The sequence below is a fragment of the Harpia harpyja genome, chromosome 4 (genome assembly GCF_026419915.1).
Source record: "Harpia harpyja isolate bHarHar1 chromosome 4, bHarHar1 primary haplotype, whole genome shotgun sequence".
Lineage (NCBI taxonomy): Eukaryota > Metazoa > Chordata > Aves > Accipitriformes > Accipitridae > Harpia > Harpia harpyja.
Genome location: NC_068943.1, coordinates 43,994,639 through 44,021,576, shown reverse-complemented (window position 1 = coordinate 44,021,576; position 26,938 = coordinate 43,994,639). Strand labels below are relative to the sequence as shown.

The 26,938-nt window shown below is 46.4% G+C and overlaps 1 protein-coding gene across 3 annotated transcripts in view; it reads left to right on the top strand.

Annotated features, from left to right (window-relative positions):
- The window catches only part of GRIK4 (glutamate ionotropic receptor kainate type subunit 4), a 223,750-nt gene that overhangs the window by 61,341 nt on the left and 135,471 nt on the right, over nt 1–26,938 (top strand). For 2 of the 3 annotated variants that reach the window (XM_052786486.1, XM_052786484.1), the window contains exon 2: nt 21,874–22,005. In XM_052786486.1, coding sequence (XP_052642446.1) covers nt 21,924–22,005 — 82 coding nt within the window. In that variant the 5' untranslated portion in view covers nt 21,874–21,923. Of the gene's footprint in view, nt 1–21,873; nt 22,006–26,938 lie in introns of those variants that run through there. The other variant, XM_052786485.1, reaches the window with a different exon arrangement.

The following is a 26,938-nucleotide window of genomic DNA, read 5'->3' as shown; positions in this document are numbered from 1 at the left end:
TCCTAGCCGTACCCACTTTCTACAGTAGTGTCCGTGAGGAACCACACCTGTGTCATAAGCGATCTTGTGTCTTGTTGAAAAGCTGAATGCAATGGTGTTGGTGGGGAGCAAAGGTACAAATCGGGGTGGGGGTGGAGCGTTTGGGGAGATGGAGAAGTGTGTGGGTTTTGTCATGGAGTTGGGCACAGCATGTGGGAAACAGCACTGAGGCAAGGAGGAGGCAAAGGGGACTGGGCTGGCTGACTGAGCAGGTAAGGGCACAGACGTGAATGTCATTTTAGAAACCTTGATCTAAAAACTCCGACTCAGAGACTGTTAAGACCAGGACGAAGGCTCAGATCAATAGGCTTTGAATGAATTCCTATAAAAAGGAAGAATTTGGTTTTGACTTTGTAGGCATACTGCAGGAAAATCTAATCCATTGTCCCCAAAGGAGTCGTTCCAGCCCTCCTCTCAAGATACGCAGGGATTTTAAAACCTGCCAGGTTTTAGTGGGGTTGGAAAAGAAAAGAAGGTGGGGGAGAGGCGGAAATTAAACCACAAATGTTCACAATAAAATGGTGATAGAAATGGAGGTGGACAGGGAAGAAGAGAGCATCTGATTTTAGTCTCAGGAGACCAGTAACTTCCCAGGGCGTTTTTGGCTGTTCTCAAGTCTTTTGCCTGTGTGCTGCAAAGGCCTGTGCAGGCTGAAGTCAATCCAGTGTTGGGATTTTGGCGTATTTTGGTGTCAAGCCCTGTGATTCCCACCCAGGCAAATGCTTGGATGCCCCCCACCTTTTGGAATAAGGGTTGTCCGAGCCTAAAAACCAGGCATGGAAGTGAGCTTTCTGATGGCGAGTGCATGCCCAAATGTTTTGCTGGAGCAGGGCCAGTGTGCCTTGCCTGTTGTCGAATCAGGCTTCTACAAGCTTATGTTCTGCAAACAAATAGGTTTTCCACCTTGAAGCTGAGCTCTGTGTGTGTGTATATATGAGAAGCTTACTTTCTTTTTAATAGTGATATTTCATTTTTCTGCAGTGCTTCTTGGCTCTAGCTCCCAAATCTCCTTACAAAGAGAGGTATGACCTTGTCAGCATGTGCATATGTTGCTGTGCACTCTGAGAAGGAGTTGAAGGCATCTTTTCTCCATGTAGCTGGTAAGAAGTCATTACAAGCAACCTTTGAATCCAGGTTGGGACTTCAAGGCAAGTGTATGGCATAACTGAAATGGCGTTTTTGAAGCTCATTTGAATAGACACATGCAGTACCAAGGCAAGAAGACCTAGTAGAGAACACTTCCAGTTTTACAGAGGGGGAAACAGTGGGAAGAAGAGACAGTGAGTTATTTAAGGATAGGGAACAGGGCAGTTGCAGAGCTAAAAATGGATTTCTGGAGTCCCAATTCAATAGACCAAACTATCACGCTGTGTGTGTTATCTTTTACAGGCTCACTAGCAGGCATAAACATGTACCCACCCACACAGTTTTAATCTCAGTTGCTGTGTCAGACATTGCTGATGGGTGAACCCTGAAAACTCCATGAGGCAATTTTAGAGGCATTGCCAAATTTTCCCTGGCTGTTAGTCTAAGAACGTCCGCCCCTTGGGTCTACCAAACTGAGCTGGGAACCCTTGGAGAAGCATCTGTTATTTCTAGGGGTGGATTTCCTGGGAAGTGGATTCCCCCACAGATTGTTGAGCTGTGATTTTGCCCCTTACCGTCCCATACAGAGCCAAAAATGGGAATGAAACCATGAAACTCATGCCTCTTCCCCATGAGCATGCAAAAATCTGGGTCACATTTTGATGGGGCATCTAGAGCACACACATGAGACTAGATCCTCTTTGTACTTGCCCAAACCTGCCTTGTTGGCAGGTGGATCAGGTACTGGCAAACCCAAATCATGTCTGAATACACTGACAATGCTTTGATTTTTTTTTTTTTTTCCTTGGACCTCCTGGACTCCTACAGTGTTCTACTGGGAGGTCCAAAACTGAAAGAAGTTTGCTAGCTACTTTTCATGAAATCTTGTCTGTAGTGTTTTTTTGTTTGTTTTAATGGGAGTATGGGATGTTTCAGGGCTTGCAGTGTTATCCAGTGATCTCAGTTCAATGTCCTGTCAACTATGGGCTCCCTTTGTGATTCTGGACAAATTGTTTTGTCTCTTTGAGTCTCGGTTTTCCCTTCTGCAAAGTGAGGATGGATGATTGTACTGAGGGGTTGTGAGGAGAAGCAGTACATGAAGCTGGGCTGAGAAGGGGTCCTTGCATCTGTCGTCTTCTGACTCTTGCTGGTGGCAAGTATCGGGTTTATTTGGACATGGCTGTTTAGAGAGGGCTACTTAGACTCCTCTCTAAACCCCAGCAAATCTGCTGTGGGATAGCACACTGCTTGACAGCTGTTACCGCCGAGCTTTGATACTCTATTTACACATGACAGAAATGAATTGTAGACACAGCGGATGACTAAACAGATTAGTTACCACGTCGTTAATTACCTTCATCCCAGCACTGTTCTGGACAATGCTCTGAGGCAGAACAGTGACCTGACGATACCAGTGTTGTGTCGTCTGTGCTGAGCTGTCAGTGGGAGAATTATTAGAATTGCTTGAACTGGTAAATCACTGGTGACTGCTTTTGTTTGGTGTGAGAGAGACCGTCTCTATAGAAGAAAGTTGCCTCACATAACCCATTTGGTTGTGTTTACAATGAACTATTGGAGTGACTTTCATATGTCCTGTCCCACTGTGGAGGGGAATAGGAATAGCTGAGCTGACTGCACCACAGAACAAAAAGCCCTACGAAATTCAGTGGAGATGAGGATGTTGTTAAAAGATGTTATCTTCTCATTTTACTAAACATTAGTCTTTTCTGAGGGCACTGGCTAAAATCTTAAGGTGTGAAATGTTAATGGCAGCATCTTCTAGTGAGCACAGCACTGCATTATGAGGGCTGGGCTCTATTTCATGTTCCCCTCCTGACTTTGCTTTGCTGTGCAGAGCAGGGTTTGTCTTGGTTTGCATGTCAGGAGTAGAGTATTTGGGGACAAGGATTTTTTCTGGAGCCTGGAGGATTTCACTTGGAGTGCTGCTGTAGTTCAAATAAATGAGAAAGTCCAGCTAGGCAGAGGATCAGGGTGTGGGTTTACTGGGGTTGGAGGAAGGGAAACACATACCAAATGCAGCTGGAAGAATGCTGCTCCAGGTTTCCAGCCTCTGGGTTATTCCTGGCCAGAGCTAATGATGATATATGACTCTTACAGAACTCTTCATCCTGAGACCTCAAAGCCCTTCACTGAAGAGGTCTGCAACGTTATTCTCACTAGGTACACGTAGTAAAATTAATGCATTAAGAGAGAAGTAGTTTAGCCAAGCAGCAGAACTGAAGATGAAATTTTGGTGTCCTGAAACAGTGTCACGCTTTGCCTCGCAGGAGCCACTGCCTTTTCTAGGTCTTGGACTTTGCTGCTGCTTTGATTACTAAGTCAAGCCCTTCTGTTCTGGAAGGTCAGCAAGCTTCTACCTCTTGTTCATGCATACTTGCTTGCTTGTCTGTTAGCTTCCGTGAGACCCCATAAAGCTCTCTTAACCCTATCTCCCAGCATCTGCTGTGTGCTTACAATGACAAAATCAAACACAAGTTTATCATCATCTTCTTCCTTCTGCTGAGCAGCTGCTGTGAATACCACATGCCAGTGCTTTAACTCTCATAAATTGCTCACAAAGCCTGGCAGAGGTGTCACAATTTTTTTAGGGCTTTTTTGGGGGGGAGGGAGGGGAGAACATGAGAACAACTGCAGCACTCTAAAAAGCCCTGGAAAAGAGTGAGCCCCGTGGCTGTTTTGGGACATGGCCCCGTGCTCCCTGTAGGGTCATATCTCTGCATGCAGTGCTGTCTGGTCCCGTTCTTTGCTAGGAAGTGACTGCAGGCACACAGGCATCCCTTTTCTTATTTCTGGCTCTGGGGTAATCTGGGATATAATCCTCAGATTAGCATGGTCAAACCAAGTTTAAGGGCTGAATTATATCAGTGGGAGAGTCCAACTCACTGCTTGCTCCTGAAATGCATCTGTATTCCTTTCTCCTTCTCTGGTTACTCTCCTAGGGCACAGAGCAGTTTTGTGTCCCTCTGCCTTTTCTCCTTTCCTTGCCCTGTGGCTCTCAACTATTAGCAGTTGAAGCCTGTTTCTTGCAGTTTGTGGGTTTTTTTCTTTTCTTTTTTTTTTCCCTGCGTGGATCTTGATAAGCCATTTTGCACCAACCCAGATATCTGCCAAAGTGTGTGCCTGGCTCTCTCCCTGTCTTTGGCTGCAGTTAACGCTGTGCCACTCTCACTCAAGCACATGTGTTAACTGTGGGCATTTTTCTCATCCCCCAGGCTGGGTTCTGTTCTCTCAGTCCTCTCCTCTGCCGTGTGCTGTGCAGGCTGGCTGTGGGCATCTCACTTGGTTTGATTCGAGCCTTGGTTTCTCTCCTTTATGTAACACCACTGCTTTTACCCTGGCACCAGGGTGAATGTTTTTGGCCATGAGGCAGCTGGCCACCCAACAAGGAGGGGTGGATCAGCACCAGCGGGAGCAGGACTCTGCAGAAAGCCAAAAAAATTGGGAAACTCCAGCTGTGTTGGACAGGAGCTCGTGCTGCCCTCCTAGCAGAGTCCCCTCTGGGAGCAGCCCCTCCTGATCCGCTCTTTTCCTTGGCTTCCTTTCAATCGCCTGGTGCCATTCAAAGGTGTTGGCTCTGCTCCCTCAGCTTCTTCCTCGCCCCAGGAAAGAATTGCGTCTCTCGGCTGCGCAGGCAGTCTGCCACTGCTGCGGAGAGCCCGGGCTGTGTAGGTGGTTGCCTCTTGCCTCTGCCGGAGCACAGAGCCGGAGGCGCGTGGGAGAGAGCAGGCTCTGCATCCCTCCTTTGCACTCTGTGACTCTCTGTGTTTAGCGCCGGTGAGCTCACCCTCCCGAGATGTTAACGTGCAGCACACAGATGGCCTGAACAGTTTGGGGAGCAGACTCTTCATTTGTGTAAAGGCAAATAGGCTTTGAAGAGACTAAACTGCTACAGCAATAGTGACAGGGGAATTCAGATTTTTTTGAGTTTGTTCTTAGGCTTGGTTCCTTCAGTTGCAGCTAGAGGCTTTGGCACATGCGAGGAGATCCTCTGCACGTTTGCACTTCCCCGGTGGCATCCTGAGCTGCATCTGACTGCAGCGGCTCCTGCGGTTTTGTGCTGAACTGTGGCATTGTGTCACGGTTTGTCCAACGTCTGCTGGGAGTCACTTGGAAGGGGATATTGGCTCTCTTTTGGGAAACTTCTTGTTCATTAAGGGGTTTATCAGTTGAAAAAGTCACTGGGGTGGAAAGAGCTATTTCTGCCCTGTGGAAAATCCCTGCCGTTTATTCTGTGAGCTAAAGGTCAACTTGGCAATCTCCCCTATTTAGATAAAATATGAAACCTTCCCTCCTCTGCTGTAAGCCTACGCTTGCTGGACCACTTTTTGATATTTCAGCATGCCTGTAGGAGGGAGTAATGGATCGGGGAGACTCTGATGCTCTTTAGGTTTCTTGCTAACTTGGAGGCTTTACTCACATGCCTACTGTACGCGCAGAGATTGCTGCTGCCGACCATGAGCTGATTAAATGCGATGCATTGAAGTTAAAGAGAGCTTGAGATTACCACTGCAGCTGTGATCGGCTGACAGGATGTGGCACAGCCCAAAATTCTAGTCAGGCTAAAATCAAATTAAAGTTTCCCAGCATGATATTTTAGGAGGGGAAAAAAAAATAAAAAAGAGACGGAAAAAGAAAAACCCAAACCAAAAAAGCCCCCCACAGAGTTCATCTGGTGGATGGAGTTACATTAAGCGAATGGAAATTAAAGGCTTTTCATAAAGATCTTCAGTATAATTTGATGGAAGACTTTAATTATTTCAAAGTGCCTAAGAAAAGGAGCTTGGAAAGATTTCGGGGGGGTGAGCTCTCATAAAAATATCTCTCTTCACAAGCGTTTTGAGCTGTTGTTGGGCTGAAAGGCTGCTGTCAGCTCAAAAAGAGGGATATGAAAATCCTGTGCCCCCCATCCTCCCCAGAGACCAATTCCTGCATGAGTGGCAGTCAGTCTCATAAGAAAAGGCCAGGGACCTGCGAGGAGGTGGGTGAAGGAAGAGCAGAGACTTCAGTGCTGCCAGGCAGCTCTCTTTATCAGCCTTCACAAGGCACGTAGGATGAAGAGGGCTCCTGGCCGTTAATGTGAGGATGGCGGGCTGTGGTTGATTTGGATCTCTCTTGGCGTTTCGGACAGTAGAGCCAGAAAGAGCATCTTCTCCCTGGCACCCTGGGGAGATGGTCCATTGAAGTCATAATGCTAAAGTTGTCACTCATCCAATTCTTGCTTGGACAGGCCAGGAATTAATGGGTCTTTGTCTAGTCTCCAGGTTGACATAAATTCAAGTATCTGGAGACCACCCATTCTTTCCCTGAGACTCAAATGCTCTTCTCCCGTCTCCAGCCTGCTCACTTTTAGGAAGAAATGTGGCCTCTTCAAGCTCTGAATGCTCAGTGTTTTCAACTCCTTCTCTTCCCCAGACATGCCATTTTGAGATACCCCTCTCCACCTCCATACACACCTCTCCAGAAGAGTGGCCTGATGGTGTTGCAGGAAGCTGCAGGCAGTGTGGGGGTAGGACTGTGCCCCCAGCCATGGGTCTCATCGCCGAGCCAGCGGGCCCTGCCTGTGTGCACAGCCAGTCCTCGCTGACCTTCTGCTGGGCTGAGACTGGAGGAAGGTGTTCGAGGCTGGCAAAGTTGAGATCAAGGAATCGTTTTGGCTGAACAGAGCAGCCCTGAAGGGCAGAGATTTCAGGTTGCTGCCCAGAGCTGCTCTCACTCCTGCAGATATGTACTGCACTCCCAGGCTGTGGTGGAGGATGGCAGTCAGAAATGGCAGTGTTTCAATGAAACTGGGAGTCTTGCCTGATTTGCTACAGCCCAAGGGTTGTGTAGCACCAGGTTTTTCCCATTAAACTTCAGGATGCCCTTCCTTGCTATGTCTGTTCTCAGCATCCTTTCTGATGGTGCAAGTGGTCCTGATGTTAATTTGACTGCATGGGGCTTTGTGGGAGCTATGTGTGCCCTACCAGAGACTTGCTGTGTGCCCTCATGTGCCAGCCTGTATGTCAGCTAAGAGCACTGCCCTCCTCTGCAGGGGTGCTCTGACGATAAACAAGGCCAAGGAAGTTCATAGCAAAGGAGTGGGAAAAACATAACCATCTTAGATAAATAGGTGAGATGGAGAGAACAGTGGGATCCCTTCCCAGGGACTGCATTATATAGCAGTAGAGGGCAGGTGCTCATTTCTCCTGCCCGTGGGGATGGGCGCTTGGCAGATAACTGGCAAAAAGGCAGCTTTGGTAGCCATGGCGATGGGAGAAGGGGGTGCTTGGTTGTAGGTAGGAACCAGGGCAAAAAGGACAGGCACACATCTAACAGGCAGATGAGTTGCCTCTGTTTTCAGCAGCCTGTTGTCCTGAGTGATTGCTGCTGGGCTTGGGGAGCCATTGAGCTTGCACAACTCATGGGTGAAATGGTCCCAGAGAGGGAGCCATTGGGATAAACATCCACACCAACTGTCTAGAGAAATGAACTCTGTTTTTAGGAGGCTCAAGTGACTGCAGAGTCGTACAGCCTGCTTGTGAGGAGAGAGGGAGAAAGCACTGCAACTTCAGAGAGAAGCTTGATCTGAAGGGGCATTGTATTTGTTCAGCCCTTAATGAGCAGCTCCCTGGAAGTGCTGTCAGATGAGGTCCTGTAGGGTGCTATATCTGAGGCTGTTCAGGGGCCAGAGTTAATCCAGCACTTCAGTAATAGGAAATTATGCACTGTTTATTGCTGAGAATGTTTGTGGGTTTTTTTTTTTTCCTTGGTGTGTCAAAGACTTTCTGCACCGATCGTTCTTTGCTGCATTTCCTCCCTAAAACGGCTCTTGAAGAAAAAGGAGTTTGTGCTGTGCACTTGGCCAGGCTCCTGCGTGGTGTCACTGCAGAAGTTTGGGCTGTGCGGTTAACCATTTCTGTCTTGTTATGTCAGTATCTAACCACCTTCCTCCCACATCGCATCTTCTGTGCTCTGCAGGCGCTTGTGCCAACGCATGCTTGCGTCACTGGGTGAAATTAGAGTCCCTCATGAACCTTGTGGGCCCCTGCAGACGACGTTCAGATCAGTGGCTGAAATCCAGGTGTGAAATAGCCTTCCCGATTTGCGTGTCATCTCAGCAGAAGAGCTGCTTTGGTAGAATAGTTTTTTGAGCGAAGACAGCGGAGTGGTGGATGCAGACAGCTTCCTAAGCGACATGTCTTCAGGGCAGGGACTATTTGTATAACAGGAAGCAATCGAGGTGATGGCAGTTGGTTTTGTTTTTAATTTAAGGGTCTATTTGCACACACCAGGCTGTCCTTGTTCTGTTAATAACGGCATCTGCACACTGGGGTCACCATCTCACTGCACTCTTTGAGGATTTGTTGTTTAAGCAACAGCATTTGTTGGAGGGTGGCAGAGAGAAAATGGCCCCCTAATGTTAGTGATTTAACTTCTGGCAAAGCAGGCTGAGAGATGGAGGGGAGGAAGAGCTGCTCCACGTGGGGCTGGGGAAGGAGCTCAGGCTGCAGGTCTGATGAGTGACCACCTTCGTTCACCTTCAAAATGCTCAGTGTTATCTGTCCCTCTGGGTGTTTGTCCTTCTCCTACCAGCAGTATCTAAGCTACTTTTGGAAAGGAGTAGTGTGGAGTTTAGTATTAATAGCTTTTCTTTTGGGGGCAGGAGAAGATGCAGAGGCTGCCAGGCTGCCATTTGACAGCAGTTAGCAACAATCAGCTGGGCTGATGGCTACTGGGCAGCTGGAATGGTTGGAAGCCTGCTGGGCTCAAAACTGGTTCAAAATGAGTTGCGCTGAATCACAACCGCTCAAAACTTCCTCTGCTTGGAGTGTATCTGAGTTGAAGTGAATCCCAGAGGGTGGGGGGAGAAAACCCAAGTGGTTCCCATGAGCTGGGGAGTTAAGGCAGCCTGGCGTACAGTTTATGCCTTGTGGCTGAGTTCAGTAAGCTCTAATTGATGATTTTTCCCTCTATTTCAGGCATGCATAACATCTTTCCCTTGTGGATTCTGTGGTGCCTAATGGGAGTTGAGCTAAACTTGCAGTCCTTCCGTCTGTGGAGAATTCTTCCTCTCCGCTATTAGACTATTATTTCATGAAACTCGTAGAATCTGATAGTTTTGTGAGTCTGCATCCCCATGAAATTTGGTTGGAAACTGGCCATCATATTCCAGGTTGGTTAGGGATGGCACATCAGTGGGTATTGAAAGCACAACTGTGCCTTGCTTTCTCTGATATTGAGACCAAACCAAAGTGTCTGGATCAGAAAGAGCAAATTCAGGATGTCAGATGTCCAAGTCCTGTTGGCTCATCTGGTCAGACAGGCTGTGAATTTGGGCTTAAGGATAACAGCTGCATTAGAATATGGTGCTGGATTTTGGACGGATTATAGGTCAAGATGCAAACATTAAAGTTGGTCTAAGGCTGGTTAATGAGGACAATTTATGCTTATAGCTGCAAAAGAATGATGTGATCAGGGTTTTCAGAGCGCTCAGCGTGGGCATAACTTAGTCCCTTTGTACTTCCCTCATTTAACTGGAATTGATGTTAAGCCAGTGATGAAAACAACTGAAGAGCCAACTCCGGAAAGGGTTTTTCCTTGCTCAGTTTGGAAATTGGATATCGCTGATGAGGATGAGTGCTCTGGGAGCAGTTCTGAGAATGCTGCTAAGTCAGGAGCACAGACAGCCTGATTATAGCTAACTTGGAGCAACAGAAAGGTAAGGTGGTCAGAATGAATTTGTTCTGTGAACAAATTTGTTTTTCACACTGAGGCAATGTCCTGTGCCTTTGTAGGCCTGTCTGTTATGCTTTGTTAATGAAGCCAAGTGATCTTTGCTTGCTGCACATTGGATAAAGTCTGCAACTGTGGCGTCATTCTTCTGCTTATATCACACTGCAGATAGGAAGGGAATTCTTGCACTCGGGTAAGGATGGAGTAAGGGCCCATTAAGTGTCTGTGAGATGTTCCCCATGCTTAACTCTTCACAGTGATGGTAAAATGCAGGCTCCATTTGAATCAATGCTGAAATTCTTTGCTGGGTGTGGGGTTTTTACTCAGGGCTTTCCTAAGGCTAGTTTTCATGGCAATTCAGGAGTGCATGTCCCATCAGCACTTCCAGAGATCTCTCCTGGCCTTTAGTGTAGAATTGCTTAGATCTTTTGCAGGAGTGATGCTGTCTGGGCAAGGTCTCTGCAAGTGAGAGGACTCATGGCATTTGGCTTGCTAAAGGGAGAAATGGTAAATAACTTAGGCAAAACTGTATGTGAAGTCTGCAGCTGTCCAGGAATCATATATGTTATGGCCGTGTCTGAAGCAAAGTGGCCAAATATTTGAGAAACAAAGGATAAGCTAGATGTAGAGCAGTTATCTTGAGGCTTATGAAACTTGAGTGGTGCTTTGTTCAAAAGCACTTCTTGTATCATCAGGCAGGCTGCTCTGTGCCCATATTCCCCGTTAGGCAAAGGAGTCTCCAAGCCTTAGAATAAATACATTAAAGGACATGAGACATAGAGAAGAGGATGGTGAGAAACTGAGAGATGCCAGAGCCAAGACTGTGGAGAGAAGTCATGTCTCTTACTGAATTTTCTGTGCTGTCATGATGGGAAAAGCTGAGCAGCTTTTTCCCAAGGGTGTGTGCGTGAAGATTTCTCTGGTGTTTCAGCCAGTAATGTTTTGACAGGCCTAATAAGAAATTTCCTTTTGTCGGCAAACATTGTCTCTCTTCTGTCCTTTCACCATCACCGCTACAAGGGTGCTTCTCCTGCTGAGCCAAAAAGGTGAGGACCTATTTCCCAGTGAACTCTTTTTAAAAATCTCTATTGGATTAAATGAAAAGCCTATTCCCTCAGGCTCACATGCTCTGCAGTGACCCAGTGAGGGAGGTTAGCATATTCTGCCCCCCTCCTCCTTGAAACACTGTATACTTGCACTTGTCTGGGTGGTATTTCTCATGTGGCCAGGACTCCCCTCACTTCTCTGCTGCTTGGCGTGTTGTTGCAACAACACGCAGGGGGGAGATGCCACAGCTGCCTCTTCTTCTCCATCCCTCTGGGAATTGGATGTTTCATCTTGGTAACACAGTAGCACTGCACCTCTAATTGCATGCTCTCTGGTGCTAAACTGTTAATCAAACACATAAGTTTCTGGTTTGAAATCTTTTTTGTGTCACTTATGCTACAAGCAGGATTAAGACCTTCTCTCATGCAAATTAACACCTTTTTAATGCAACGTTACTTACCAGTTTGGACTTGGGTTCTGCTTTCCTGTGCAAGACTATTTATTGCTGCAAGACTATTTATTGCTACAAGCCACTCCATTTCTCCGGCTGCTGTCTTTTGCATCTGGTTGTTGTGTGCAGCTCTGTTGTTGCATGTATGTGCATCTCCTAACTCCCGTGGTTTTCTTGCATACCTTTAGTTTTGCAGGTTTCCTTGCTCTCTTGTGCAGACTTTTCTCCTCTGCCTGCTCTCAAGCCTATCACCCCTATGCTTTCTTGTGCATATTCTTAGCTTGGCATCTGTCCTCTTTCCCACCTCCTTTCAAATGCATATGCTTACTGTCTTCCAAATGCACACCCCAAAATTCTTGCTCCATTAAAATACACAAACCACATCTTACAAACGTCATCTTCAGCCATTCACAAATTACCTCCTCCTAGCCTCAAATTACAGGCTTTTTGAGCTTGTATGTATCAAAATGTTCTTTGCGTGATAGATGGGAGATTAATCTATTTATTTCACTTACAGTTTTGGCAGCTATAAAAAGAAGCAAAACTAGCTTTTTGGCCATAAACCACTTCTTGCAGGTTGATTTGGTAGAGGCTTCTTTGTTTTCCTTTCTTTTTCCTCTTGAATCTGCCAGAGACTTTAAGTGAAATAAATAGATTAATCTTCTTTCTGTAGCCTAGAGATCAGGTTGATGCATTTAAGAGCTCTTTCTCCCCCTAGACTTCTGATATGTTCAGAGATCCAATTCATATTTTAGAACTTCCTTCATGTGTAAAGAGACTCAGTGGTAGCAGTAATTCTTCAATAACAGCAAATAGGGGTCAGTGCTTGTTGGATTTATTTTCTTCTGAGGGCGCTGAAAATTTTCCATCAAAGCGTTTTTGATAAAAGGAAATTTTGTGGGAAAATATCAGTCTTGGGGGGATGGGGGCAGAAACCACCCAAAACCTGAAGATCTCCTTCAAAAGAAAAAGTTGGTATTTTGCAAGACCATGTGGCTTGAAGACGGTTCAACTGCTGCGAGCCAAATGGCTGAAAGCAGATTTCCAAAAGTGTATATACTTATCAAAACAGAACTGTGAAGAAGTGTGGCAGAACTGGAAAAATCCTCAGTTTTTAGGACGGGAAAATGGTTTTCTGAGCAGCTGTTTTCTGTGGTGGAAGGGTATACACTGAGTGTAAGGAGGTCTCATGGAAAGGGTTTCTTAAAGGAGTTCATTCTGAAATCTGTCCTTGGCACTTTATAAAGCTGGGGTCTTGGTTTTTTCTTCCAGCGTGTGCACTCGCATCACAGCTTAGTGAGAAATAGGCAAGTTTGAAGAACTGAAGGTTTAATGCCGCCTGGGTACTTGGGTCTTACACTGCCCAGGGAAAGACACAGTATTGCTAAAATTGTGTGGCGTGTATGTGTGCTTTCCTGACATAGCACTGGGAAAATGTAGATTCCTGGCTTGCCCTTTCTCCTACCTGGCTGCCTAGTGATCTCCAGCCATTTGCTAGATGAAGTCTGTGTCTCTTGCCTGCCCCTCTGAGGTGAATGTTTGACCTTGGTAGAGCTTGCACAGAGGCTGACTTGCCTCAAACCAGGAAAAGAGCCAGTGGCACAGTAGGAAATGGCACCAGGGTTGCTTTTGCACCTGCTCTGACTCTTCAGTCTTATTTTTGGCTCTTCTCACCCCGATATACATAACCCAAGAGAAGGCAGTATTTGGGCTGAGCTTGTGTTGTGCCACCTGCTTTCGAGGAATGGTTTGACTTGGGGCTGTGTGTACCCTCCAGTGAAATGAACTACTTTGCTTTGTGTTTCCACATTTGCTGTAGGACAGGAGTGTTGCCGAGGGATATTTTCTGCAAAAGAGCTGATGTCCCCAATTTCATACGGTGGCTTGTCCCTGGTTCACGGGTCTGTGTTGGGTTTGTTCTCTATGGGAACAGAACTGAAATTTCAAAAGCCATTTTTATCTGTTTCTTAATGTAAAACAATTGTTGGTTTAAAGGCTTTTTCTTTTTCCTGGTTTAAGCTTTTTATGAAGCCAAGGCTCTGACTGTTTTTATTTATTCAGGGTCCCACAGGCCTCTTTGCAAGAAGAGAATTGTTGAGCAATTGAGATTCTGCTCACCTAGGAGTTTCCTCATGCCACCTCAGCTGGAGAGATCAGTTTGTATTTCCCCTTCCGAAAATATTTGCTTGTACTTGGCTGCATACTGTATGCAGTGCAAACTAGCCACTCTCTCCTGCACCAGAAGTATTTTAATGGAATTGATGATCCGCAGAGTGGGTAGGAGTCTTCTGCTTGAATGAATGTGGCATAATGTTTGATACAAGAGCCCTGGCCTCTTTATATGGGAGAAACAGCTAGTGCAAGGCTGTACACTGAGGCTTTTGTGAGTGCCAGGTGTGCGGAGGTGAACAAAGCTTTTCTTACTTCTTTTTAGACGATTTGGAGTCAAACCTGTCCAGAAACTTTATCCAAGGTAAACAGCCCTCAGCCTTGTAATTATCATTAGCAGTGTACTTAAAATGGTTAAGAGGTTGAGGTGATGTCACGACATAGAGCTCTTGGGTCAGAGGAGCAGTACTGGTGCGGACAACTCTGGCCCCTGTTTAATGGCAGCTTGCTGTCCTTCTCAGCCGGCAGAAAATCTGCCTTTCGCCTTCCACCTACAGACACTCCCCTTCCCCCAGGCTTGTCGTGATTTTTCCTGTAAGATAACAGCTTCAAGCCAATTAAGACTGTCTGAAGTGGGTAGAGCAGACATCGCTGTGTGAGACCACAGTGCTTTTAACTGCTATTGTTTGTTAATAAAAATAAATTGTGGGCACCAGGGAGGGAGAAAATCCCACATGATCTTAGTTTTCTCTTTTCGTTGTTTTTTCCCAGTGAGAAGCGATTTGTCACAGCCAGGGAGGCTTTTGGCAGATGATCTCAGGAGGGTCGTGCTGGGATGCTTTGGAAGGGTACTGGTCCTGTACTCGCCTTGCATGTGTGCCCCCCATCTCCTTGGCTCAGCCGCTCTGTGCGTGGTGTAAATCACTGCTTATAAGCTTCGATGCCGGGCTGTGAACCCGAGGGGGCTGAGGCACAGGCAAAGATGGCATTCTGCTGCCAGGAGCAGTAACTTGTGGCAGAGGGATGGGGCAGCCAAAGGCAGCGTCCTCTTTGTCATACTGTGAAGCTGGCCAGAGCTCGTCCATCCCAGCTCCGTGCTGCAGAAGCATGGCTCAGGTGGCTTTGCCGGGGAGGGTGAGGCAGGGTTGCACTAAACAGCCCTGTCAGATGGTCCTAGTGCTTTCATATATCGGGGTGTTTTGCTCATGGTACTGTGCATGTCCATCCTGTTAAGCGCTTTGGTGTCTATTTTCTCAGTCATAGGACTTTTTTCGTTGCTGTAGTGCTTGAAGGCTTTGCTGTTCCTTGCAGTGCCCTATGAAGCAAGGCAGAAAGACAGGGGACAGCAGCACGTAGACTGGGTCCTTTTGTGTGCCCAAAGGGTTTGCCAGTGTGGTTGTACTGGCAAAATTTCCTAGCAGAGAATCAGCTTAAACCTGTTCCTAGAATAAAATAAGCTGCCCCAACAAATGAGTTTTAATGCTATCAAGGCAATGTCTGTAAGGGGACTTTTGTAAGCAGGATTCTGAGGGGGCAGGTGGGGTTTTCACACTTGTAATTCACTTTGCCGTGCCAATAAAGCTTTCAAGTATTGACTGACCCTGGGGGGCCTGATAGGTCCTGTGACAAGCCTGCGGAGGAGCGGATAATTGAATGGAGATGTCCTGTGACTAACTGCTGAAGTCTCCCTGTGTTCACAGCTCTGTGGTTGATAATGCTGGGGAAAATCTAACTTTGAGATAGCCAAGTCTATATGCAGCTTGTATGAGGAATTGGAATGGGTACATATTGCTTTTATCTCTAAGCTATCACAGGAAAAGTTGATCAGGCTTTGCTAATGGTGGGGTGGATTGAGAAGGGTGAGACAAGAGAACACAGGATTGTAGAGAGAGAAAGTTAAAGAAAATAATCCACAGGAATATGAAATGTCAGGAATACATTCGTCCTTCTGCTTCACTGCCTCCAGAATTCTTTTCTCCTTGAAGTTTCTTGCTTCTTTTTCTGGAAGTCACGAATAGGGGAGGGGAAAAAAGAAAAAGAGAGAGATAAAAGAAGACGGCTAGGAGAATTAAAAAAAAAATCCATTTTATGTATCAGCTGAGCAGGTGTTTATCACTAATATCACCTTCTCTTGAATATCACCTACTCTGGTGCTAACTGAATGACCTTCACGGAGCTGTGCAGTCACTGTGGTGTGATGGAGAGTCGGAGGTCCTTTTACCCCCCGGATACCTGGGGAAGAGAGATACCACTGGTCTGTCTCTCACCTCAGATGAGTTCATCCCTGGCAAGCCACAGTGCGAATGTTGTGAGGACAATGCGAGAAGAGGAAAGGCATGGTGGCTGAAAGTAAAGCAGGCTCTTTAATGCTGATGAAATCTAAAAGGAGACATAGTTTTTATAGGAACATAGAAATTGCTAGACTGGAACAGAGCTGTGCTTCGTATTGTTAAGTATCCTTTTTTAGTACTAGCTGCTTCCAGAGCAGTGTAAGGAGGCTTGCCCCAAGGGGTGATTCTTTTAACCCTCAAACATAGGGAGTTAGCCAGTGCCTTGCAGCGTGAAGGGTTTATATGCCATCCAAAACCTTATTTTCTGCTTTTTTTTTTTTTAAACTTTACTATTGTAATTCTAGCTGTTCATTCTCTTTATAAATGTTTGATCCTTCTCTCAGTCTTACTGAGGTTTTGACTGCAACAATACCTAGTGGTAATGATTTACCCATGCTAATTACGCATTTTGCAGAGGAAAACATATTGTTCGTAGCTTTAAATGGCGTGATTTTTTAGTTTAATTGAACTTACATCTTTGTGTCCCTGGGGCAGGCTTGCAATTTAGTTCCTCCCCCTGAGACACACAGGCACTTTCTCAAGCCCAGCAACAGTCACTTGTTGAAATATTTTTCAGGTTCCTTTGCTCTTGTCAGTTCCATTTAAATTTGAGCCTCTCTGCAGATGAAGCTTTGCAAAAGGAAATAGCTCTCTTTGCTTGTCGAAAGAATGAAAAAGGCTCTGTTAAGTTGTTTGTTGATATTTCCTGACAGTTTTTCAGAATTCCTTGCTGCTCTGCAGCTGTTAAATTTGTTGTCTCAGCTGTGAGGATTACTCTAGCTTTGCTTGAGCTGCATTTTCTCACCATTCATCAAGCTTCTGGTGATGCACAGAAAGATCCATCAACACCAAAGCCACCTCCAAACTAGCATTTGGGTAAAAGTCTGCCTCCCAATTGCCTGGATAAGATTGAAGTTGCTGACAATTTTTAAAGGGTGTTTGTGGTTTCTCAGTGAGCTTGCAGACGATGGCGTAGGGGTTTTGCAGTAGAAGTAAATGGAGGTTGCATCAGGATAAAGCACACGTTGGGGTTTTTGAAAGCCTGGTCCTGGCACTGCCTTCTGGACCGTGGAGCAACGTGCCAGTGCAGCTGGAGATGCTGTGCCCTGTCTTGCTGGGATGCAGCCCATTGCCAGGGCTCCCTGGCTTGCTGGGACCAGATGTGGCAGGCCAGATGTGGCAGGCCAGGTGGCAAACAGATTTTGCAGGGTGGCAGTATCTTTGGAAGTGTGAACAGAAATAGCAATGCACCTGGATTTCTTGAGTGTCCTTGGCAGGTTGGGCAGAGGGAACAAGAGGGAGAGAAGAGAGGTGGCTTGTTCAGGGATATCTTCACTATTGGCGTGGCAGCTTCAGGAGAAGCTTTATTCTGTGATTTAACATTTTATTCTGCCTTTTGGCTTTTGCTGTATTGTCTAAGAATTTTTCTGCAAAAACCTCAAAATATCCGGAAGATGTGGTGATAGCAACAAAGAAAAGTACCATCTCACAGAGTCATTAAAATTGTATAAGTAGTTTCAGAAGCAAGTTGCTTCCTCTGAGAAGCAAATCGTCCATAATTCTGCTTGGTATTTAGAGACTTTTATCTCCAGAGAGAGCTCAAAACTATTCAGTATAGTCTCGATTTATTTTATTCTCTTGAATTTTCAGAGCTAAAGATGAAAAAGGGCTTAACAGAAAGAGAATTACATACTTGTGCTGTGCAGAGAGAAGCCAGGGGCCAGCTCGTGATCCACCAGCTATTCAGCAATTCACGTACCACCCTGAAGGACCTATGAAACTCTTTTCTAGCCAGCCCACTCCTTTCGGGGATAGCAGATTCAGACTGCTTTATAACAGCTGGCCATCAACCAGACTTGCTTGCTATCATAGCACGCCGCCAGTACAATAAAGAGGAACCATTAATGCAAGAGCTGTAAATGTACAAGCTGACATGTTCTTGGTGGAAACTTCAGTAAAGGAAGTTGGTTTGATTTATTTCCAGCAAACTGTGGTGAGGATGAGTCCGGGATAAGTCATCTTCACATGCACAAGAATTGGTGCAGCAAGTTTCTAAATATCCATGTTCTCTTAAGTGTTTTCTTGGCTTCTAAGGCTTTCTGCTTTGTGTTGCGTGAAAGAAGGTTATCTTCCTTCCCTCTCTGGGTGGAATTTCAGAGTGCACTGGAGTTGATGCCCCAGTTGTATCTCTGATTCATTGCTGCACCTGGGCAGAAAGCATGTTTTATGGCTTCTCCTGGGGAGATGAGAGAGAGACAGGTGCACCTTGCAGCTGTAAGGAAAAGCTGTTGGGAGGATGGCTAGCTCAGCAAGGCAAAAATTAGTTTACAACAAAGGGGTTTGAACTGTGTTTACCACACTTTTGTGCCTGAATTTAGAGAGTAGGAGGCAGGAGGAACTTGAGGACTGGGGAGATGGAGAGCTGTGAGGACTGAAATACCTCTTTGTTCCTTTGCAAGTTAGAAACCTTGATGTTAGGCTAGGAAGAAAAATCCTCTCGCTCCTTTCCCTCTCATCCTATGTCTTGAATTCCAGTGTCTGTTCCCACTGCTCAGTGGTGCAGATGTAATGGCAGTGAAGTGTCCTTGTGTTGCACTCCCTGGGTATTTTGCAAGCACCTCCATCAACCAGATGGTCTATGGGTATGGGGTCGTAGGAGCCTGTGTAGTTCTGCTGTTTGGCGAACCCCAAGGTGTATTTCTATTGCTGACAGCTGTTTCTTGGGTTCGTGCTCAAAAATCAAAGTACTGGGAAGCCGTTCTTAGCAGTGGGTAATGTGTTAGGTGAACGCAGCATCCCTCTGTGCTCTGTGTTCTAGGTAATTACAACCCTGCCGCTCACGTAGCAGAGTGCAGCGGGTGCCCTGTATTTATTATTTAACTTTGCTATTAACTCTAAGCTGGTGATGCAAAGGCAGCTGCTTCTCTGGGAATCTCGTGATTTGCCTCTTCACCAAACCAGGCTGCAAACAGGAGAGGTGGCCTTGAGGTCTGTCCCTTGGAGCTGAAAGTCACCGGACCCTTTCCCAGTCCTTGGCTGTTCGTAGTTTGCCTAGAGTCGTTACCCTCAGATGGTTTGTCTTTGCAGAGTCTAAAATGAGAACCACCCATTTTAGCATGGTTATCCCATAGTGCTTTGGCAGAGAATGACGGGGATGTTAACTCCAACATCCTCCTCAAATGGCAGGCAGGCATTTCCCTCCACTGCTTTGGCTGGAAACTGTGGGGTTTTATGTCTGCCTTTCCTTGCCCTAGTCCAGAGGCACAGTTAGGCTGCTGCCCTGCTTTTCCCTCCCAGTGGCTGCCTTTTAGATGCTGATACAAAGTGTTTGCTGCAGGTGGGATCGTATTTATCTGCACAAAGACATGGTCTTAAAACACCTTGCCAGATGATATTAGACAGATGCAGCTAACGTTGTGGAGGAGAAGTGCATGCTGGTGGAGGAGGAGGCTAGTGGGGAGCGTACCCAAGGGCTGTCATCTCTCACTGTCCCTACCAGAGGAATGAGCTCAGCACTGTGGCAGCGAAACCTGCTTTAGTACTGACATCTTCTCAGGCCTGGCTCTTTTTGCATCTCCGACCTCTGTGTGTGGTTGCTCCTCTTACTCCTTCTCATTTCGTGTGAGAAGTGCTGACAAATCTGAGTGTTTGCCTCACCTTTCCCTGGGACCAAGCCGTACCCGACGTGCTGCCGTTCCCTACGCCCTCCTTGGCGAGTGCCGTGGCCAGTTGCGGTGTGAAGGGAAGGGTCTGCCCAGGAAAGGGGCGAAGAGGGCGAGCGGGCTGGGGAGCGCGGGCACCCTGCTGAAGATGGCAGTGCGGTGCAAAGCGCCAAAGGTTTCTGCTAGTTTCTGGTACAAACGCCTTTTGACGAGTTGCTCTTTTGAGCAAAGAGGCAACGTGTCGGTGTCTGGCAGAATGCAGCAGGGCCATGGAGGGGAAACAGCGGGGATGAGCAATTGCCGTTTTTCTCAGTCGTGTCTCAAGATGCGTTTGGAGACTTTCTCCCCTTCTCTCCCTCTGACGGCTCTGGTAGCCTCTTCCAGACTGCCTTGGCCAGGCAGGAGGGGGCAGTGGAGGAGAAAGAAGGCAAACACATCTGAGGTCCCGTGTCAGATGCTTTGCTACTCGAGATTTCGTTGTTAATCACCGCTGGCTGGCAAGGGCTGCTCAGGATGTTTTTTGCACTGAAAGCATGCCTAGGGTAGCGGTGCCAGAAGTGGGACCTAAAGGAGGAAAACAAGACTGTGAGTCTTGGGGAGTGGCTTTGGAGCCAATGCTAAGCGCGATGCAGCTCCTTGGGGTGCAGACCTCAAGGAGGGTTGAGAGAGGATGTGTGTGTGCCTGTGTGCGACTTCAGTGCTGCAAGCGTCAGTTCCACAGCCTGGGCTGTAATACTGGTGTGAGTAAATTTGACGTGATCCTGCTGTTTTGTCAATAACTTGGAAAGTTTTGAAATAACTGCTTCAAAGTGCTCAAATGATACGTTGCTCCATAATCTGTCTCTGCTGCTGCCAACGCTTCTAAGTAACCAATTTGCCGTGCGCTTAACCTTTTAGGGCTTTTCCTCCCCAGGCATTACTCTCTAACTCCCACTAAAAAAAAAAAAAAAAAGAGAAGAATGCCATTGCCCTTCTCAGAGGTGGCTAATGATTTCCAGGTGGTTTTTGGCAGCTTCAGCTTTTTAAAAATGTGTTGAGCACACAACTTTTGAAATCAGGATGTTCTTCAAATGTCCAACGGACACTTGAGCATGGGGGTCCCTCAATTTTCTTGAACTGAGAGAATTGGGACTCAGAAGGCAGGGCTGCTGGTGGGAGCTTCCCAAGGGAGATGTGATGCAGAAAGAGAACAAGCTACAGGGAGTGAGAATGTGCAGGGGCTCCCTGCTCAGCCCCTGTGTTGCCTTCTTTTCTATGGCCACGTCTCAATATTTCTTCTGCCTCCCTTCCCTGCCCATAAAAAGGGGATAGCCCCTCTGAAGCATGCTGAGATGAGAAGGTGGAAGTCTAAATGTAACCTAAAAATAGCTTAATTGAAAAATTGCAAGTAAAAAGCTATGTCTTTCTTGAACAAAATTCCTGGTAACTTCAAAGGCAGATTAAAGACTTTGCCTGTGTCAGGACTTCAATATTTGGCCCAAGAATTAGACAAATGGAATAGCGTGAGAATGTTTGCCAGAAAATTGGAGAAGGGAGAGATAAAGTAACAGATGAAATACTCAAAGTCAGCATTTAAGGACATTGCTGCCTGTGGAGATAATTTTATCAACCTGAGGGACAACCATTTCTCCTATAAAGTAAAATTTACCCTCTATGTATCTGTTTAAAATGGCATTTGTTAAAAATTTGTTTAAGTGTGCTGTGGGAATCTGCTGTGGGACAACCAGTGCCAATATCTGTACTAATGATAGTTTTGTGGATTCTCCACTTACTGCTCTTCATTTTGACGGTGTTTGGACTTTGAAAGTTAGACCTATGTGTGTTGGGAGTGGTGTTACCTTGTAGAAGGAGAAAAAAATGGTCCTGCTCTTGGTCTTGTCCTGAATCCTTTTGCACGTGACAGGGAGGGAAGGAGGTGGTGACTGTCATTGGGGCTGGAGCAGTACAAAGAATTTGTTTCTAGTTTGGTGGCCAAAGTGACTCTCTGTCTCTGACTCCCATCTCTCAAATTATGTTTTGGTATGAAAATGTTTTGTCCTATCCTAAAACCAGAAGTCAGTATTATATTTTAAGTTGCAGGCTGCTCTGAGTGAAGAAAAGGGGGGGGGGGAAGAAACATTAGAGATGTGACTCAATATTGATTTCCACTTGTTTTTGTGGAAACGCTAAAAATGCCAAGATGAAATATTTGGATTTTTCCTTGTGTTTCTTTTCCATTTTTTTGTTAGAAGCACTTTGCCCAGTTTGACTCCAATTTCTGAATAATTCATAGTCTGTAAATAGCTTCCTCCTCCTCCTCCTTTGGTAAATAGACTCTTTGTCCCAAGTGCTTGGCAGGCTCAAAGCAGTGTCATCCTGCTGAGTTGCTGGTTCGAGAGCCGAGGTGCTCACGGTGCCGTGTGTTCTCTCTCTGCAGAGTTATGTCATGCCCAGACCACCAAAGGGCTCCATGAGGATTTATAGAAGATGCCCCGTGTCTTGGCGCCTCTGGTGCTCCTTCTGCTGTGGCTAATGAAGATCGCTGCCAGCCCCCATTCTCTGAGGATTGGTGAGTACAAAGCTTCCTCTGCCCTGCATTTAACCATCCTTCCACTCATTGTTTGGGCTACTCTGCGTAGACGTGCTCGGACAAGGGAAACCAAGCCTTGCCTGTGGTGGTTGGGCTCCCTGCGTTGGTGGTGGGCTCCCTGTTCAGGTGGGGCTGAGGCCCTTGCTGAGCTACAGTGTCCCACCTGTATTTTGGAAATGTTCTCTCCTTCATCTTATAAATGAAATGCAGTTTATATTGAGTGTACGTATTTGCATTGATTTTTATGGTGGTAACGTTACCTGATGGGAATCTCTTTCTGTATAAATTCGAAGTGAAAGCCACTCCTCAAAGGGGCACTGAGGAATGAAACTTGCTCCCCCCCACTCCACTTGATGCTCTGCTAAGGTCCACACAAAAGGAAATAGTTTTTTGTCACAAATTTATTTGTGCCCACGTTGATGAGTAAGGAGTGTTTGAGCCCAAACTGAACCTAGGTAACCAGTGCAACAAGAACATTATTAACTCCAAAATGCTCCATGTGTAAGAGTGTCCTATGCATTCGGACTCCTTGGGGCTTTACTAAAAAGTGTTCAGGAAGAGGCACCGTCATCTTTGCTTGCTGCCTGTGTGGATTAGGGAAAAGAAATGCATCCAGAAACCTTGTAATGAAACTTGCTTCATAGTATAGACACTTTGCTCTGTTGTTTAGAAAGGAAACTGCTTTACCTGACTCTTCTCTCCAGAGCTACTAGCTGGTTTTATTAACTATTTGTTGCAGATAAGAAGCTAATCTATTCCTGTCCCCATTTGCAACTTTCACAGGTGACACTTGAAGTAAAATTACTTCTCCCCTCTGCTAGTGGAGCATGGAGCAGCTCAGAAATATAGCAAATGAGGGTCTGTGCTGGCAGGAGTCTGGGAAGGGTGGCTGGGTGTTTTATATCCCCAGCATCTGTGATTCATGGGGAGCACTCATGCTGCATAGTCTCAGCTCTGCAGACTGCATTTCATGTTGATCGGCAGATCCTCCACTTGAGCCAGCAGATGGGAATGGTGATGGACGGTATATTATCAGGATGCTGAAGGTGAAAGATCCTTCATTACACCTTGTGCTCCAGCCACCTCCTTCTGTGGGGAGAGTACTGTGGGTGCTTGGGAGTGTGAGGGGAAGGGGAGCTCCCCTGGCAGTGCACATAGCAGCACTGGGCTGCAAACCAGTCTGGGAACTGGCGTGGTCGTCTACCTCCACAGTACAATGGGGAGGTGTTTGTGAGAGATGGGACTGTGCTTTTGTGTTCCTGGCTGAGGACTGGAAATGAAAATCTGTGCTGCACTGCACTGGGGGCAACTACCAGGCGGGATTAGCTGCTGCCTTCCAGGTCTCGGCTTGGTGCATGCTAAGGGGCTCCCTAAATGGAGTTGGTGGCGGCTGCTGTGCGGCCAAGTCAGTGCTGACCCCTGAGGGCAGGCAAGAAGAAGCCGGGGTGTCTATGTGTTCAGGGGACACATGAGCAACTGCAGTGTTTGTAGAAAATCTGCCTCCTTCCATCTGTTCAAATACTAGTTTTGTCTTCTGTGCTTGGTATCTGCTGCTGAGATACGTAGCAGAAGGAGATACGAAGGAGATCTTGACACGTTGAAGGCATATCCATAATAGAAATTACTCACACACTTGAACACAGGCATGATTCACGTCGCCTGGTCCCACCATCTCATACAGGTACACAACTGTATGCCTCTGTGCTTAGAAGAGATGCACAGTGGTGAATAGCTGAGCGCATGCTGCTTAAACGTAAGCATCTTGTCGTTAGCATCGTGGACCTGGCTGATTCCCACACATGACCCTAAAGCAAGAATTTGCTGAGGGAGGGGAAGCTCAGGTAGGTATGTTAGTACATATCTACTGCTTTTGCTTTGCTCATGGCCTCAGAGCTAACTTCTCTGAAAATAGCGTCTGAAGCAGATGGGCAAAGAGCTGAGGGGGGGGGTTGGGGTTTTGGTTTTGTTTCTTCAAGACACAGTTTTATTTTAACAATATATCCAGCAAAAAAGTTAATAAAAATAAAGTACAAAATAAAAGGAGCGAAAAAATATTACTAGCAGCCCTGAAATCATTCCCAAATGCATGCTTTTGGCAAGGCAGGGAGGTATGTTATCTAGCAACATAAATCAATGCACTGCATAGAAAAGGAAAACAGACCAGCATGAACATTTAAATATTCAAAGAAAATGCAAGCTAACATTTAAAATAATTCTGAAAGCCATCTGGTAATGGACTGCTCAAATGTACAGTTATGTGATTAGTAATGTGAGGTGAACGTAGGCAATGTCATGTCTGGGTTCTTCACCAAGTTGCTAGAAGAGGTTATTGCCTGCTGCGCTTGGCTTCCAGGGTAGAAGGAGGCACGGTGGTGCTGAGTCAGGGGCACTTCGCTTGGCTTTTAAACTAAGCACTGATCTTCCCTGCTGCTGCTTTCTTGGGGTTTCGGGTGGATCTTGGCCCTGATATTTCTCAGTGGAATTTCTAGGCAGCAGATTGCTTAATCTTTGAGCACACAGTGACAGGAAGTTCTGCTAGCCTGGACGGGACCAGCAACGAGTGTTGCATTCCAGAGAGCTTTAGAGGCATCATCTATGCAAAAAAGTGAGCAGAATATAGGCTACAGGGTGACCTTCCCTGTGTCTTTGGCATGCATAGGAACAATCTGTAGACTATCGTATGCTCTATTTCTCTCCTTGATACACAGGAAAAAACATTGGTGCAAACCTTTTTTTCAGCCTTTTTCTTCAGCCTTAAACTCTGTGTATTCCTTTCTGATCCCATCCTGGAGAAAGTCTCCTAGTTCTCGTTGTTTTGGAGACCTTTGGGGGGAAAAACACTGATCCACATGCTTTATCCAAATAAAGCAGTCTTTTTTCTGAGTGCCTTTTGTTTATCAGTCAGCTTACCTGTTCTGTCCTGGTGAGGTATTATCTCCCTAGATGCTCAAAAGATGATTGTGATCAGGGGATGAAGAAGCAGGCAGGAATGGGCATGTTCTCGGAAGTTTTCAAGAGCTCCAGGAGGTGTGTAAGGAATTGCCTTGAGACATCCTGTAGCCCTTGAAAGAGCCAATATATGTCCTATATGTCCTAATAATATATGTCCTGGGAGCAAAACCCAACAGTTGGTGCTTGCCCACCACGTGCTCTGTTGCATCCATCCGCACCAAAAGCACAAAAGACATCAGCTCCCTCCTGCCTGCCCCAGTGGCAGGCAAGGACGATGGCTGGTGCAGTGTGCTGTGGGCCAGCATCTCCCCTAGCTCTGGTTTCCTGTGGTATATACATATACCTGGCTGTAGAAGTAATTCTGGTTTTGTTTTTCGTTTGTTCACTCATGCTCAATAAAGTGTCAGGAAATTTACTTGAGTTATTTACTTGGTCTTATAGAGTAGACCGTCAGAGCCCTAAATTGGTATTCTCTTGCTAGATTCATTGGGTGTACTAACAGCTTATTTAAAATTCATATACAAGCCAAAGTTGTAGTTTATACGTGGCATTGCCATAACTAGCAGTAGGCTCAGTAGCACTGACATACGATCTACTGACAAACTCCTTGCAAGGCCTCCTTCAGCCCTGCAGCTCTTTAAAGTGCTCTTTTCTGTAATTGCCTCTGTCTGTCCAAATCCCTTCCCTCCCTCTACCTCTCAACTTTGCAAAGTTTATACAAAAGGCAAGATGCAGTTCTAGCATTTAGAGTATTTTGTTTGGTGAAATCTAGTGTTCTTCTACCCCATACCCAGTGAAAATGCATCCACCGCTTGCTCAGCTGGTAATTGAAGCAATCATCTGCACTGCTGTCCCAGTGCTCATGGTAGGGTTTCATCCAGCAGAGAAGCAATGTGTGGTCAAGGTCTCCACAAATCCAAACTGACAGTGGGGTGTCACTAGAGGTGCCAGCCTGCGACATTTGTCCTTGTTTCTAGGCATGTTTCCAAAAATCTGAAATACCTAACGGGCTGTGAATCTCCGACATCTGCTGTGATCGTGGAGCTATAATGTCAAGGAAATGTTCTTGGGATCCCCCGGAGCATGTGGAGTCGTGGGAAAGCACTGGCATTTAGCTGTGCATGCTGAAGTAGGTGGGAAGAGGCAAATTGGAGACATGCATCCAGCTTTTTCTGCATCACTGCAATTGTATAGTGCCCCTCCATTTCCTACCTATCACGTTGTCACAGACCTGTGTGGCAGAGCACCATTTGTATGGCCTTGCAGCCCTGCGTAATTACCCTCCCAAGGTGCTTATGATACTAAGCTGCTTGTTTAGTGAGCTAAAGGCTCCACAGCTGCATGGTGTGCTTCTGCCCTGTCCAATGCAGTTAGTACATTGGTGTGTCTGAGCTGGAGGGCTGAAGCAAGGAAGAAGAACCGAGCATTAAAAATGTGTGGCAATGAACAGAATTGTGGACCGTTTAGTTCAGCTTCCCCAACTCCCAGAGGATATACATAATTCTCCTAAAGGCACTGCAGAGAAGATCCCACAAGGTAGCATGTTCTTTAACATTAACATTTTTAAGGGTGATAGTGCCATTGATGATGAAGGTGCAGTCAGTCCCCTGGATGCTGTAAAAGAAAAATGTCGATGTCAGCCCCACTGGGCAGGTACAAATGCTTCCTCCCAGGGGTGCGGTCCAGGGTGGAGAGAAACACGACTGTGCCCTTTACGGCAGGCAGGGAGAGCTGTGGCTTTGTGGCGGGTTGGCTTGTGCCAGCCCCAGTGCCCCCATATCCTGATGGCAGCTTGCTGAGACAGCTTGAAATTCCGCTTCTCTCGCCTGCGCAGAGGCAGGGGAGCGCATTCAACGCAGACAGACAAAACACAAACTCCTTTCCTTATGCAGTGCTGCTTTCTGGCATACCCAAGGCCTTTGTGGATGATACCAATGCAACTGCAATAGACTGCTGTCCA